The 15,151-nt window shown below is 45.7% G+C and overlaps 5 protein-coding genes across 5 annotated transcripts; 2 read left to right on the top strand and 3 right to left on the bottom strand.

Moving 5' to 3' along the window:
* Positions 1-1,243: 1,243 nt before the first annotated feature.
* On the bottom strand, positions 1,244-1,825 carry EDB91DRAFT_1349802 (uncharacterized protein). Its single transcript, XM_041326034.1, has 3 exons — positions 1,609-1,825; positions 1,381-1,537; positions 1,244-1,347 (listed from the first exon to the last, which is right to left on the bottom strand). Exons 1-3 carry the CDS (start codon positions 1,793-1,795, stop codon positions 1,275-1,277), a joined length of 417 nt encoding a protein of 138 aa, XP_041172717.1. The 5' UTR covers positions 1,796-1,825; the 3' UTR covers positions 1,244-1,274.
* A 929-nt stretch (positions 1,826-2,754) lies between these two features.
* On the bottom strand, positions 2,755-3,320 carry EDB91DRAFT_1005033 (uncharacterized protein; the record flags this gene model as incomplete). The annotated part of the gene is made up of 4 exons (XM_041312300.1): positions 2,755-2,821; positions 2,872-3,047; positions 3,134-3,164; positions 3,211-3,320. Coding segments are annotated over 4 exons (384 nt in total), but the record flags the coding sequence as incomplete, so codon positions are not given.
* A 1,927-nt stretch (positions 3,321-5,247) lies between these two features.
* On the top strand, positions 5,248-8,234 carry EDB91DRAFT_1059860 (ribonuclease H-like domain-containing protein; the record flags this gene model as incomplete). The annotated part of the gene is made up of 7 exons (XM_041314289.1): positions 5,248-5,482; positions 5,525-5,716; positions 6,156-6,331; positions 6,382-6,597; positions 6,684-7,009; positions 7,058-7,493; positions 7,551-8,234. The coding sequence occupies 7 exons, from the start codon at positions 5,248-5,250 to the stop codon at positions 8,232-8,234; spliced, it is 2,265 nt and encodes a 754-aa protein (XP_041172715.1).
* A 455-nt stretch (positions 8,235-8,689) lies between these two features.
* EDB91DRAFT_1159128 (uncharacterized protein) lies at positions 8,690-9,985 on the top strand. The gene is made up of 4 exons (XM_041319731.1): positions 8,690-8,781; positions 8,870-9,078; positions 9,140-9,319; positions 9,372-9,985. Exons 2-4 carry the CDS (start codon positions 8,938-8,940, stop codon positions 9,498-9,500), a joined length of 450 nt encoding a protein of 149 aa, XP_041172714.1. The 5' UTR covers positions 8,690-8,781; positions 8,870-8,937; the 3' UTR covers positions 9,501-9,985.
* A 2,037-nt stretch (positions 9,986-12,022) lies between these two features.
* Positions 12,023-14,900, bottom strand: EDB91DRAFT_1338986 (tRNA synthetases class I (M)-domain-containing protein; the record flags this gene model as incomplete). The annotated part of the gene is made up of 15 exons (XM_041325645.1): positions 14,712-14,900; positions 14,584-14,657; positions 14,487-14,529; positions 14,419-14,426; positions 14,212-14,365; positions 14,123-14,164; positions 13,984-14,073; positions 13,884-13,935; positions 13,482-13,830; positions 13,422-13,429; positions 13,170-13,368; positions 12,958-13,118; positions 12,867-12,898; positions 12,405-12,816; positions 12,023-12,370 (listed from the first exon to the last, which is right to left on the bottom strand). Exons 1-15 carry the CDS (start codon positions 14,777-14,779, stop codon positions 12,023-12,025), a joined length of 2,040 nt encoding a protein of 679 aa, XP_041172713.1. The 5' UTR covers positions 14,780-14,900.
* Between the last annotated feature and the right edge of the window lie 251 nt (positions 14,901-15,151).

Below are 15,151 nucleotides of genomic sequence, written 5' to 3'. Positions count from 1 at the left end.
AGAGCCATGCTCCAAGTCTCCCCCTTATTTCTCCGCCCCTTTCAATATTCCCCTCTGACCCTTTTCCATCCTCTGCATCATCCTCTGCCTTCCCCGCTCCTACCAAACATTCCCCCTGCTCCTATCCACCCTCCACATCACTCCCCGCCTTCTCCGCTCCGCTCCTAGTCAGCCCACTGCTAGTAGCTCTTACCTCCCGACCCTCAAAGCGGACCTAAGCAGTCCACTTGTCCTATCGTCGGATAATGTCGGACCCACTCCAAATTCGGGGCACATACTCGGCTAAGGGCGCAGCACAAGAGCTGAAGCCAAGCCCCGACCCCTCTGCTTCCTGAGCCGGCACAGTACCTAACACAGTGTCAGCATTGTGGAAATGAGTCAGCCTGATAGTACAACAATTGGATGATGAGACTCAATAGCACCATGAAAGTGTGAAAATGAAGAGACAGAAAGCACTGCAAAAGTGTTGATGTGAGACATAGCGAAATGCATGAAAGTGATGAATCTGAATGAAATGCCATGGCATGATGTGGAATGATATGCGATGCAGAATGATACTATGTGATGCAACCTGAAATATAAGAATCAGCACAGCATAAACAGAGCAGCCTCAGATGTATGGAGACTCATTTCCTCTTGTGGGCCGCCTTAAGTTTGTCTTCTTCTTTGGTGCTGGCAATGGTAGTGGTGACTCCAAAACAGGCTTGCAAGCACACCCCCTCTTTGCTTTTAACTTTGGTGGCTGGGGTTCTTCATCTGAATCACTCACATAAACAATTGTAGGATCAATATTTTTTTTAAAAAAAAAAAACTCACATGCTCAATGAGGTATCCTTTGAGCAGTCCATCCTGAACACACTTGGGGTTAAAATTTTCCCCTGAGTTCTTACCAGAGTATACCATGGCTGGCCAGACCAATGTGTGCATCTTGATGTCCCCATTTTGCAACTTTTGACATGTCCTACATCAGGAAAATGTGGTAAGGCTATATAGCCACCCATAGCACTATAGACTGCTATACAGACTCCATAGCCCTATAGCTCATATAGCCAAGTGCCCAATTGTGCAGGCTTACTACACCAGTGTATAGTGCTATATAGCTCTATTAAAGTTGCTATAGCTGGGTGGAACATACCACAACTATTGTAGCTATTGTAGCTCTTATAGCTCAAAACACAAAGCAAAAATTTCTCTTAATAGCTGTTTGTTGCCATGATAGTGTTCTCAAAATTAAAAATTAAAAAAAGCGAAAATTCCAAATTATATTTCAACTGCTACAATACATGTAAACTAATAACTACAAAACAGGCAAAAATGCGAAAATTACAGGAGGAAGAGGCAAGAGAACTAGAAGGAAGAATCAGAGAGGAAAGAACTTACCAAATAGTGAAAATTGCGAAAATTCTTGAGGGAAGAGGAGGGAAGGGAGCTAGAAGGAGAGGATTAGACAGGAGGAAGTGAGAGTCAGAGAAAAGACTTGCCAAATGGTCAAAAATGCGAAAATAGTTGGGGGGAGGAGGAGCAGGAGGGAAGAGAGCTAGAAGGAGAGGGTTAGAAAAAAGATTAGTCAAATAGTCAAAAATGCGAAAATTATGGAGGGAGACTTACCAGAGTTCAAAGCACCAGCACCAGTACCAGCACCAACAACATCAACACCAAGAGAAGGATAGAGAAGCAAGAAGAAGAGAAGAGAGGCAAAAACTCGAAAATTGTAAGAGAAATATGGAAGATAATCTAATGAGGGGGCAGTGGGGGGGAAGGAAAGAATGGGAAAAGACTTGTTGGTTGACCGCATTTTTGCTTACATAAGCAGTGCCAAACAAAGCCACAACACAAGACTTGGTGAATTTTCGAGTTTTTGCTTATTAGGACTAGGATTATGACAGTAAGAAAAAGACAATGAAATTGACTGTTAGCATTAGGATTTTGAATACACACAAGGTGAATTTTCGCATTTTTGCTTACATAAATAAGGTGTACCTTAACACTTTTGAACCCTTCAATTCCAAGTATTTTCCTTATAACTCACTAAGATCTTGACCTATTGAAGTCATTAGACTATGGATAGACTTCCCTTGACAAGGACTACAACTTTGATTTAATCGAAAAAGGTTCCCACGGTCAAGTTGCTTTCTTGAACCCTTCGATTTCGAGTATTTTCCTTGTAACTCACTAGGATCTTAACCTATTGAAGTCATTAGACTATGGATAGACTTCCCTTGACAAGGACTACAACTTTGGTTTTCATCGAAAAAAGTTCCCACAGTCTACTGGGGTCTATAGTTGTTGAAATGTTTTACTTCTAAATACACTTACCAAACTTTATGGTAATATAGACTTTCATGATGTCTATACTGGTCTATAGCGCTGTGATAGCTTGCGATAGACTGTATAGAGCTGTGGTGTGCTATCGGGGCTATATAGAGGATGGTCCTCTATATAGAGATACAGTTTTTCCTGATGTAACAGCAACCATCAGCAAATACACTACTCACACCAACAGAAAACAAGATCTGGCCATCAGGTTTACGCCACCCCTGAGTGACAATGTCCCAGATAGACAAGGCATAGCACGAGAGCATGATCGAGACTTGCTCCGTGTTGTACAGTGCAATTTCAATGTTTGTGAACCCTTTTAGGACTGAAGGAGGTTCATTAGCAGATGTCAGGTGGTGGTTGTAGAGTTGAGAAATCTATTAGAGTAACTTAAGCGTAAGTATGACAAGGATGATCAAATGAATGGATTTTGTGAGCCTCAGTCCCAGACATGGGTCCAGTGTTTGTAACCTCGAAAGTGATGTGAAATGTAGGCTCACGGAGCCTGGTAGTGATATCAGCCTGCAGATCCATTGCCAGTCTCAAAAATCTCACCAAAGTGCAGTAGAAGACCCTTCAGCAATGGGCGACACCTCCCCATTCTCCCATGCAGTGATCAAATCTGCCTGATCAACATCTAATGACTGAATAGGAGTCACACAAAGGTCAGAGCACGAGAACATGGTGTAGCTCAAGCCAAAGCCAAACTCAAAGTGCGGTGTAATATTCACCTGTAGTTCCCTTTTTCAAGACATGAAAATGCAAAGCAGATTCGGGATACTCACACCATAAAAGTGGTGATAATTGATGAACAAACTGCAAAGAACATGAAGTCAATCAAAAGTGGCCTCTAATGGTCAAGTGTACATACTGTTCAGTATAGTCAATACTCACAATCTCAGTTGTGTGGGATAATCAGTGGGATCCTTGGAAATAGTATACAGCAGTTTTCCAGAGGGGTTGTATGTGCTGTAAAGCATGTCAGCAATAGAATTACCCGCCTCCTCTAGAGGTGGAGAGTACTTACCATTTGGAATCTTCCAAGTGTACTTCACAGGGCAGAGCATCACAGCAAGCTGAGGGTAATTGATACCCATCTTCGCATGTGACTGCTGATTATCAGCAAATATAGGAGGATCCATACCTTTTATGTCAAGTTCCGGTACTGCATACTGTCCAATGACCAGTTTCAGATGACTGGCATCCTCTGATCAGGACTTGGCCAATGATCACTTGCATCTATAAAGGGTACCAGTATATAAACCAGCACATATATGCAGCTATAGTACTCACCTCAGTGAGAAGCCCCTCGAGTTCTTCCCACTTTTTCTTGTTGCAATTGAGCAGTGTGAGCAGGTATGGTGCAGCAGCAGTGATTGTCTTATAGGTTCAGATTGTCTGAGCCTCTACATCCTTTGAGCTTAGAATGATGTTGTCAACGAAAATGAACACAATTACAATGTACTTACACATTCTGCAAGATGGCTTCACAGTCGTGCTGCTTCTGTTTATCCTCGATGTAGTCAGCCTTTTCAGCTGCTTCTCGCTGCTTGACAAGAGGAGCAATACGAAAGACATCAGCTAACTTGCAAAACATATCGACCCCACGGGGGATCCAATGTGCAACATTGTTCTTGTGGCATCATTCCTCTCCTGTATTTGACTATTAGTGCATAAATTTTATTGGTGTCATTTGTACTTACTTGTTTGGGCAAGTCCGAGTCCCTGTTCTCTCGTTTCCTAAGATGGAGGGATCAGATGCTCATATATGCATGTTGAGAACGTGAATTCAGCTTACTTTGTTTGCTTGTTAGGTTTCTTCTTGTTAGTATCATTATCAGACAATTCTCTCTTGCATTTTTGCAGTGATTTCTTCAATTTTGGTGCTTCAGTTTGTATTGGTGAAGTCGTTGGTAGTGAAGTAGAGTCCCCAGGCATCAACAAAATCGCTACTGGATGATGAACTACTGGACATGGACAGTGATCAGTGTCTGCGGGGCATGATGACAATAGATAAGATGAAGAAACACAGATGTGTCAATGTGTTTTGTTACAAGCTTTTGTTTGGTTCTATTAACGTGTTTCAGGACAATTGCACAGTCATAACATTTCTTAGTACACGTCCCGCGCATCGTGAAGCTCATGTCTCCCGGCTCTTTTTCCAGCTACATATTCCTCCTCTTACACTTTCTCAAAGCCACCTGCTCATCCTCGTTCTAGGACACATCCCTCTTTACCTGTTTCATAGTCTGACTGTCATGCTCATCCTTCTTTTCGTGGACCTTAGCCTCCCTCAGCTCTCACTCAGTTGCGTTTGATTCGATGTTTCTCATTTTGCACTATACCCGAAGAAGGTATATAACTCTTCCTATCTTTTTTCACTTGCACCAACCCATTTCATAGGTATGCACAAAAGCAGTGTCCTAATGCCTCGAGAATCTTTCTTGGCGTCTCTCTCTCTCGCTGCGCCAGGAAGGCGAATTAGACTCGGACTCAGACGACGACAACCACGCAGAGGAGGATTCAGATGAGGAAGATCCATATAAGGTGGATGCTGATTCGGATGAGGAGCTTGACGACGATGTGCTCGAACGGGAGGGGTATGGTGCACTCTAACTATGTAGTTGTATTGATGTACCAGTGTTCTGCCGGTCAGTGAACCAAGGTCACGGTCACTGACCGGATTTCGTGGGAAAGCTGGCGAAGTTTATCGATGTTCATCTGAACACAACTTTGAGGAGTTTCCTGGTCCTACTATAATGAACTATACTATATCTGGTCAATGCTAGAATCTTTGATTAGACATTATCTTTGTGCCGCTTCACATATCATTACTCACATAAACGCATGGTTTTCGTGTGTTCGGTTCAAGGGCACACTTCAAGGCTTATAACTCGAAGATGGACTCCCCACTTTCGACATGCTAACTTGATGGCAAAGATCAGCAAGAGATCAAAGTCAAACCGAGGATGGTGGTGGGATCATTTCGTGAAGCACCCAGGTTATGCTGTCAAAGACCCAGCTTCGATGGTCAGCAGAAAGGCAAAGGTGGTGTGTGCAAGGCTCTATGAGCAATGTGTTGCGCATGAGCAGGCAATAGACGAGCAGCAGGTTCACGCAGGCCAGCGAGATGCACCGAGGGATGAAGTGGCGATCGCAGGCACTCGTACGCAAGCCTGTTTTATAGCTTTCTTTTACTAACTTGGAGTACTAGTTTGGGCCAGTGGCCAGAATGATCCCCAACACACCTGGTTAATCAGTCAGCCGACGACACTATTATGTCACTTGTGTGATTGCACATTGCACTCTGAGGATATCCATTCGCAAGCATGGCTTGAATACCACCAATCATATTCACCACGAAAAGGTGCCACTTGGGTCCTAACTCCAGCACATCTCAGTGCTATACCTCCAATCATTCTCGCCGCCAGCCCACCAGATCTCAATGTCATCAACTATGCAGTCTGCACATCCGAGTTTTCCCGCATTGCTAATTCCTGAGGCTGACACAGCCTCGAGTTCTTCCAGTAGCCTTTACCGTGACTCTCTGTCGGTCAGTCCAAGTCCTGCCCTCTTGGAAGTCTCATTACCATCCCATCCAAAGCGCCAACATCTAATCCAATCTGGTCAATACCACTCTGCTTCTGGCTCACTTCTGCCTCTCTCCCCCATAGCACTGGGCAACCAACTTAACAGCTTTGGCGACCAAGCTTGGACGACTTCAGATCAAGCTGATTGGGAAATTGGGCTTGCAAGACTCACCGCAAGCACTGGTTTACCACTGCGGTGGGTTGAGAACCACAAATGGAAAGTATTATGCAACCGTTTTCTCCCAAGAGCGAAAATTCCCTCTGCAAAAGTCTTGACGCGGCATGTCCTACCCCATGCCCTTAATATACTCAAAGGTACCGCTAAAGAAGAATGTCAAGGCGCTGACGCAACATTGCAATGTGATGGTTGGACTGGTGAAAATCACCATCACCTCCTGGGGTTTATGATGACTGCTCGCCAAAAGGTAAATCTAACTGCGGAGACCGTCAATCATTTTACTAATTGTCTATTTAGCTGCACACGATTAAAGTTCACGATGCTTTGATGGACCCTCGCACCGCCGAAGAACTTCTCAAGCAAATGTTAGATGCAATCAGCAGGATTGAGTCCGAGTGGGGGGCAAGTGTTATCACTTGCACCACAGATGCGTCTGGTGAATCACAAAAAGCTCGGTGTCTGCTTCAAGAGCAGCTACCCCACATTGTTGTTCCTAATTGCTTGGCTCATCAGGTATGGTGATTTTCGTGATTCATCGCACTCGCTGATTATGAATGACACAACAACAGTGGAATCTCATCGTCAGTGACCTTTTCAAGGTCAAAGACAACTACGGGATCTATGGAGACATGGCACAAGAACTAATTACATGGCTATGCAGCAAGACACATGTGCTCGCCATTCTCCGCGAAATACAGATGGTGACAATCAGAAAGACGCTCGCAGTTCTCAGGGCAGTGCTGACGCGTTGGATGTCCCATTATCTTGCCTATCGCTGCCTCCTTGAGCTTCATCCTGCACTCGAATTGCTTGTAACGAAGCACGAAGCTCATTTGATATCAGGTGGAGATGCACACTCATGCAGAAAGACTCAAACAGCCATTGCGACAATCAAAAATGCAACGTTTTGGCATGCATTGGCACGGTACGGTTCAAAAATAAATGTAAAAATCGGAACTAATGCTCTCTATAGATGGAAAATGTTGCTGGAGCCAATTTCCCTCATGACAAATGTTCATCAAGCAGCCCAGGCAAGACCCGAAAACGTTGCAATATCATTTGGTTTTCTGCACTTTCGCTACTCCAAGATCAACAACAGCACTGATCTGGCAGCTTGTACAGCTGTTCTTGCAAGTGTCAAGCGCCGCTGGGAACAGTGCGACCAGGAAGTCTTTATTGCTGCCATCATTGTGAATCCTTTCTATAAGGTTTCTCCATTCCGGAATGTACCCCTCACAACGCATGCGGGGCTTGCAACACTTTTTGCACGTCTTTGGTGCCATTTTTACAACACTAATGATATACCACTCGATCTTTATACGGACTTGGATGACTATTTGAATAGCTCCCATGACTTTGCATACATGGACAACTACAAGCTTTCACTGTTATATCGCGCAGAAAAGGAGGTATACTTCATTAAACTGATTGTTTCAAGTTCAGAAGACATTGCTAACAGTCCTCAGGGTGTTTCAGTCGATCCAATCGATATATGGACAGGACTGTCACATCCCGGTTCAGCACGTCAACCACTTCATACTATCGCTCAACGTCTTCTCTTGATTTGCCCGAATTCCGCCTCTTGCAAACACCTATTTAGCATGTTTGGCGCGATTCTCACGAAATGGTGCAATCGGCTCTCAACTGAGACGCTCACCCTTCTGGCAGAACTCAAGATGTATGTTCATGAGGAGCATGTACACAATGATGTGGTCAAGAAGCGGCTTCAGCACCGGTACTGTGACACCAAGGACACTGACAAAGCAGAGCCTACTCAAGTAGTTCATGCAGTTGGTGATGATCTATCAGGAGAAAGCAGTGAACAGGAGCCACACAGCCTTGCTTTCAAGAAGCGAGGGATAAGCGATGTTGCCGCAGACCTTATCCGAGCTGTTCAGGAGGAGGAGGAGATTTCTGCCACAGAATCAATGCACTCAGTCCCCGTCAGTGCTGTCAGTGGTTCATTCTCCCGCATTGCTATCAATGACTTACTTGACTATTCTCGTGCAGAGGAATGGCTGGGATCTTTTTATAAAGTCGCCATTCGAGGTTTAGACGCTGAGCTTGAGTTGTACGAGCTTCTTGACTTAGATGCAGAGGGAATCGACGATCCAGACTTTCCTCAAGCTGACGATGTTCTTGAAGAGTAGATTCAGAAAATTAGTGCTACCTTAGTAGTAGTAGTCGAGTACTATCCATTCTGCGACCGTTGACGCACCGTGTACTGCACTTTGAACGTTCACTCCTGCTTCATCGTCCAATCAGACATGATTATCTAATATCCAAGCAGGACATCTGGCACTGCACGGGTTCAGTTCACTTGCATCCATGGGAAAGTTCGCAGCTGAACGTACGTTAACTTTGATGAACATACACTGACCGGCAGAACACTGTGATGTACTACACATGGAATAGCGAAGCTAATATCAGTTACATATGATGATGATGATATCATAGCAGACCGAGGTTACCATTAGCAACTTCGCTGTTAGGTTGCCGCACACCTTAGGACATTATTAGAATGACATAGTACACGCGCTTGTGTATGACCGTGACGTGGCACGTCAGAGAAGCATGTCAACCCAAATCAGGCAATGTCTGATTTGTGGACTTTTGGTGAAGTTCCGCATGGAGGCACGGATTTTCTGTCAGTCTTTGTCCATTTTTCGGGGAGCGGGAATTCTGCCCCGTCCGCTTGTAAGTTGTGATGCGTTCGCAATATTGCAACCACTCCTCTATTGGAATCGCTGACAGTCATTGCGCATGACTTGCTTACGCACACTAGTACTGCCTCCTCGAGCCTGCATAAAAGCATGGCCCACTTGAGCAAGCTTCATTTCGTGCTCAGACAAAATGAAGCTCTCCTTCTCAACTGCAATTGTTACCTTTGCTGCTGTCTTAGCTGCAGGCACTCCAGCAGCTGCTCAGTCGTGTTCCGAGGCTGAACGCTTTGGAATTGTCACAGTCACTCCCTCGACACTCTCTCCTGGTGACGTGAGTAGTCGTCATGATTTATGTTACCTATTTCCGAGTCTGATTGTCTATCATCATTCAGAACTTCACTGTGACAGCAAACTTTACCTGCGCAGGTCAACTTGGTGTGCACCCCCAGTACACTGACTACTACATTGAAGTTCCTGTGAACAACAACGGCTACGAGCCTCCTATTCTACTTGCCCGTCGCACCCTCAACGCGAGTTCACCAACTCCTCTCTTCGACGAGTTCACAGTTCAGGTTAGTTTTAGCGGTTATGTGATTCGTGTGCGGTAATTGATCCTGGACCTAGCTCCCGTATGCGTACTACTTTAATGCCAGTTATGTAGTCATGCTGGACACTACCTATCCAGAGACTGGAGCCAACGGGTCCACGTACTCTGTTGTCGGAAGTGTTGAGCACAACATCGCAATCGTCTAAATGATGAAGGGAAGTGCTGGTGAATGAGAGCTATATGGACTGTTTTGGCACGCTTCCTATGGACTAAAATTGCTACCTTTCGTTGTCTATTACTCGGACCTTGTTCGTGACAATTAGTGGCAAACGTCACATTATACTTACACGAGCAACGATATAACATTGACTGTAACCTCTTCATTGCGCATTCGATTTTTTTTAACTTCTTCAAGTGGAGCCTTCTAGCCTCTTCAGTTGCGATACTGCAACATTCACAACATCACTGTTCTACCTTCAGCCCACGATCGGTGAAGCTGGTAGACGACAGGTGTTCGAGTATCTAGGATTTTAACAGCCCCTGCATCAATTGGGCGGGTTGGACGTGTCTATCTGCTTTCAAAGCTTGAGACAATTCGCGAAAACTTTGCAGCATGTGTCCTCCTCATCACGTAAGACATCATCCCCCTATTGTTACCCTTACTCCAGCCAGCAGCACCACCGCAGCCCAGGTAAGGCTTTCTACGGAAATTTATAAGAACTTAATTTACTAATCAGGATCCGGAACCAATTTATTCATCAAGTCATTGCGAAGGTGCCTGAACCGCTGCGCAAACGTAAGACCTGGACCGTGGAGCTCCGTGAAACTGCAAGATACACTCATTTCCTCTCCGAGCGGCGCATATACGCAGTCAGCTGCGGAATGCTCGCACGAAGGTCTACGCTTCCAATGGAGGGCGTATTTCCAAAATGCCCGTGGGCCGTCAGGGGCAGGAAGCCGAAGACTCCAGAGGTTGACACGTGCCGCCCTTCCGAATCTCCCAGGTAGAAACGGAACGGGATTCTGCATTCTACTTGCAATTCTACCATTATGTCTTCCTCTCGCCCGCCTCTCAACTTTGTCCCATTCCAGAAATTGGCAACGCCTTCTCTTTACGGAGGAAGAAACTTATCAAACGGTCGGCATCGCCTCGCGTCGGACCATCCTCTGGAGCGCGGTCTCTGAGTTCTCTGCGGTCATGCCTCGTGATTATTGACACCAAAGGCTGAAACGTATCACAAGATAATTTGGTTCGTGTGTTCTGGATGTCTTCCTTTGACCTTTATTCCCTAGGGACGGTCGAAGGTTCGCGCATGTCCATCGAAGACTCGGAATGAAACACCCCTTCACCTTAGGAGTTACATCTATTGTTTCATTCCTAGAATGTAATGGACGTCCGACGGCAAGTTAAAAAATGATTCTTGCTTACGAACAATTGAACATCCGTTGAATTCGAAGCTTTGATCAGAAGCAGTTCGAAACATTGAAATCATAATATGGTGTTGTTGAAACTAGGCTGGCAGCACCCCGTCATATATGGAAGAAGCAGCAGTACTAGTATTAATACTATATAGTCAAATATTATACTAGTGTAAGTTGAGTGTAAGTATCTGGCGCTGAACCGCAGTAAATTATTTGACAGGAACTATACAGTTTCATGGGCAAGCTCGATTTCGATAATTAATACATAATGCTCTGTTTCCTTTGTCTCATTTCCCCTCCCTCCCTCTGAACTTATCTCGTGCACAGTGCACGGAAGCCTACTGAAACACAGGGATGACAGGCAAGAAGTACTATGTAGTCGGAGTCTCGGAGATTGGCGCGGCCGAGTGCTGTCACGATTTTAGAATAAGTGCCAGCAGTAACAATCTTCTTCCACGGACGCCACCGTCGACTAGTCTCCCCTAGCCAGCCCTAAGTAGATGAAGGAAGATAATCGTTCCATCTAATAACCATCGACGGAGTCGAACCGTCCTCAACAACTGGCACACAAGTTTCAAGTTGCAGCTCCAAGTTCCGATCCACACAGACACCGGTGACAGAAGTTCGCGGGTGGTATGACATGCGTACTGCAGAGCCTCGAACTTTGTTTCAGGTTGAAAGCCTGCAGTAAGTATTTCGAAGTTCCCCATTGCGACGTTCAAACCGGTGTCACAACTCGTCTGCAAAACTCATCCCCTTATCATACTCACAATATTTCGCATGTGGAGGTCCAGATATGCCTCGCTGATTTTTATAGGAGCGGGTCTGCTTATAATGCCGTCGCACCCCGAGTCCATTGGAATTGCCGACAGTCATTATGATTAACTCACTACGCACACTAGTAAGTACTGCCTCCTTGAATCAGCATGAAAGCATGGCGAGCCTGAGTAAGCTTTATTCTGTACTTCAGGAAAAATGAAGCTCTCCTTCTCAACCGCAATTGTTACTATCACTGCGTTCTTCGCTGCAGCCTCTCCAGTCTCCAGTAGGTGCCCAGTGTTCTAAACGTAACAGACGGGTCCTCGTACTCTGTTGTCGGAGGTGTTGAGTACAATATCAACTTAGTCATCTAGTTGACAAGGGGAGTGGTGCAAATGATAGCTGCATAGATCGTCTTTGGCATGCTTCCTATCACTTCCTTCCATTGTCTATTGCTTGGCCCTTCTTGTGATAATTAGGGCAAACCTCACGTAATAATTACACGAGCAACGATACAACATTGATTATAACTTCTTCACTGTGCACCCTAGTTTTTTGACTTCTCCAGCAAGACAAGTTCAGCTTTTAGCCTCTTCAGTTCCGTCACCGCAACATCTACAACATCTTTCGGCTCCTTACTCTCCTTCAGCCCACGTACAACTTGTCCCTGCTCCAAAATCTTTGCTTCCAAAGAGATAACCTCAGGCGATTTCGGGCCATTGGCTGTGGCAGCATCCGGCGCAGCGTTAACACCGGCGGCCGCTTTCTTTGCCTTGCGTTTCGAAGTAGGTGCCTCCTCCTCTTTCTTGGATGACTCGTCACCGCCAAAGCGCTCCTTCCACACCTGGTCCATCTTCTCGTCGATGTTCTTGAACAGGTGCTCCGGCTGGCCGATCTGGTGGCCCGCGAAGGATATCAGTGGAGAGCACCTCAGGGACCACGCGCGCTGGCGCGTTCAGCTGTACTAGAAGTGCATCTGAGGTGGCGGGCATGAATGGATATATGAGGGCTGATAGGACATAGATGAGGTTGACTGCGCGCGATATGACCTGAGCGCATCGCTGTGGGTTCTCTGTCATTAACGCCTTGTTCAAGCCCGAGGCTTGTAGGTAGCCGTTACCCCGGCTGGAGATGAGCATGATAATTTGCAGACCAAGGCGAATTTTTACGCTCTCCATCGCGTCGATATATTCTTTCAGGAGCCCGTTAACATCGTTGATGAACTCAGCATCGAGGGGGTCGTTGGGGGACAGAGGACCAGGGGCATCGCCGCTTTCTGGGATAACGCTATCGTATTGGGAGGAGAGGAACTTGAGGGCACGGTTGACGAAGTTGCCAAAGCTGTCAAACAAGCAATCAGTGTCAGCTCAACACGGTTATTTTAACATTACTTTTTCAGGAGGACGTTGTTGTTGGCGGCGATCTATGGAAAAGTGGAGAGGGTCAAGAACGAGTGACTGATATGAACGAAGGTCATCTTACACAATCCGCCCATGAGAACATGGCATCCGCGGTCTCTGGACGAGTGGAAAGAAGGTAATATCGCCATACTGAAGCAGGAATTCCAGTCTCCTTAGCGGCGGGCCCAAACACGCCGCGGTTTTTACTCTTAGAGAACTTTCCGCCCTCGTAATTAAGGTATTCTGTAGGCCAGCTGGTCAGAAAAGTGACTCGGGATAAAATTTGGCGCTCACCGGTAGTTGAGAGGTGATGGAGTGTCGTCCAATTTCTGCCATCCGCGAGCAGCATGGAGGGGAAGTATATAGTGTGAAAGTATACATTATCTTTACCCATGAATTGGTATAGTTGAACATTATCCGGGTTGAGCCACCATTGTTTCCATTCCGGGGTATATTCTCCCGTGATACTGACATAGCCGATGACTGCGTCGAACTGCAGGAAAAACTGTTATGAAACGGTGCAGCACAGATGCGTGGTCAACTAACCCAAACGTCTGTCGTCGCCTGTCAATACATCGGTACGACGTAGAAGGACTAGCCACTTACACAATACTTTTCCACTCATCTCCTTGTCATCTTCTCGACCAAGAGGTGGAATAGGGACGCCCCAGGCAAGATCTCGTGTCACCGGAGTAGGTTTAAGGCCACTTTTCATGCGTGCGTCGACAATCTCGCCATCGGCGTTAATCGTGGCATTGGGAGACCACTTTCCTTTCTTCCATGACTTCTTAATCCACTCTTCTAAGGCTGGCTGAGCGGAATCTAACTTGAAGTACATATGCGAAGAAGAACGTGCAACGACATTGTGAGTCTTATCAACCAAGCATCGAGGCTCGATCAGGTCGATAGCATCTAGCGTGCGGCTGCATCCATCACATTGATCACCGCGAGCATCCTGAAATAGCTAGTGAGCATACGTGTCTCCAGACCACCAGCTGCGTGACGTACGATATAACTGCAGTGAGGACAGATGCCCTCTACGTAACGATCAGCTAAAAACCTGAGGAGAATGTTAGAGCTGTTCGATTAGCCTCTGCTAAATGCTCACTTTTTGCACCCTTCGCAATAGGTCTGATCTTTAATCTGCTTTTCTAGATATCCGTGCTGACCGAGATTGAGGTAGATTGATTGACATATCCTGTGTCCCGGTGTTAACGAGTCATGACAAGCTGTGTAATTACACTGACTCGGTATGTTTAGCAGTCGAAGTGCGTCCAAAGAGATCGAAACTAAGGATGGTCAGTAGAATGAAACCGTTCTTGTAGAGGATACGCACCCAATATCAAACCACTCATATGTCTCTTTGTGCAAGGCATGATACTTGTCGCATAGTTCTCTAGGAGTTATCCCCTCCTTAAGAGCCGCCGTCTCCGTGGCGGTTCCGTATTCATCAGTTCCACAAATATAAAGGGTGCGTCTATTTCTTGTCCCTGTAAACATTCCATGAGATGTAGATATAGGACTGCACGAGATCAACACAGACGGTTGTATCTATCAAGCGAGGTTGCTTTGAGCACATATTACAAGTCACCAGTAAGTAAGGACACTCACCGGCTGAAAACATCCGCACTCAGGGTACTTCCTATGATATTTCCTGGCGATCATTGTCATCAGACTTTATGACGAGATAGTAGATTGGACGACACACCAAGATGGGGTACATTATTACAGTAAGGCAAGGCAGACGTGATGAGAATGTTCGTTTCGCCATCCTTTGGTAGTCTGAGCCAATGATAGAATAAATGACAGATTCAAAGTACGATCTGATAGTCTTACACGGCGGCTTGACCAGGATCGGGAATAGATCGTAGGACATCGTCTGTCGCTCTGATTTTCTGTGTCATGGCTGAGAGTTTTTCTGATGCGTGTCAAGGTAAATTGGGGCCAAGATGGAGAGGTCTTATGGTTGATGGGGACAGAGCTCGCAAATAATATTCTTGAAGTGACTCGACCTCACACAGCTACATAGACTCAAGCCGGACTTAGAGGTGGACTTTGCTTGACGCAGGTCACATAATTGCCTGATATGGCAATGCGTTACTCTCAATTAAACTACTTATCATGAATATGGTAAAGTACTTATTTGTGTTATTTTTAAGGCTTACTAGGCATGATTTCATATTGGAGTGAGATTCAAATGTCAGGATATGTGGTATCATTTTGATCAGCAAGGTATTCTGTACAAAGTCTCTCTACAGAAGGAAGTGATTGGGACT

This window comes from Suillus paluster (genome assembly GCF_016628075.1).
Source record: "Suillus paluster strain FC165 chromosome Unknown EDB91scaffold_76, whole genome shotgun sequence".
Lineage (NCBI taxonomy): Eukaryota > Fungi > Basidiomycota > Agaricomycetes > Boletales > Suillaceae > Suillus > Suillus paluster.
This window is presented reverse-complemented; position numbering and strand designations above follow the sequence as displayed.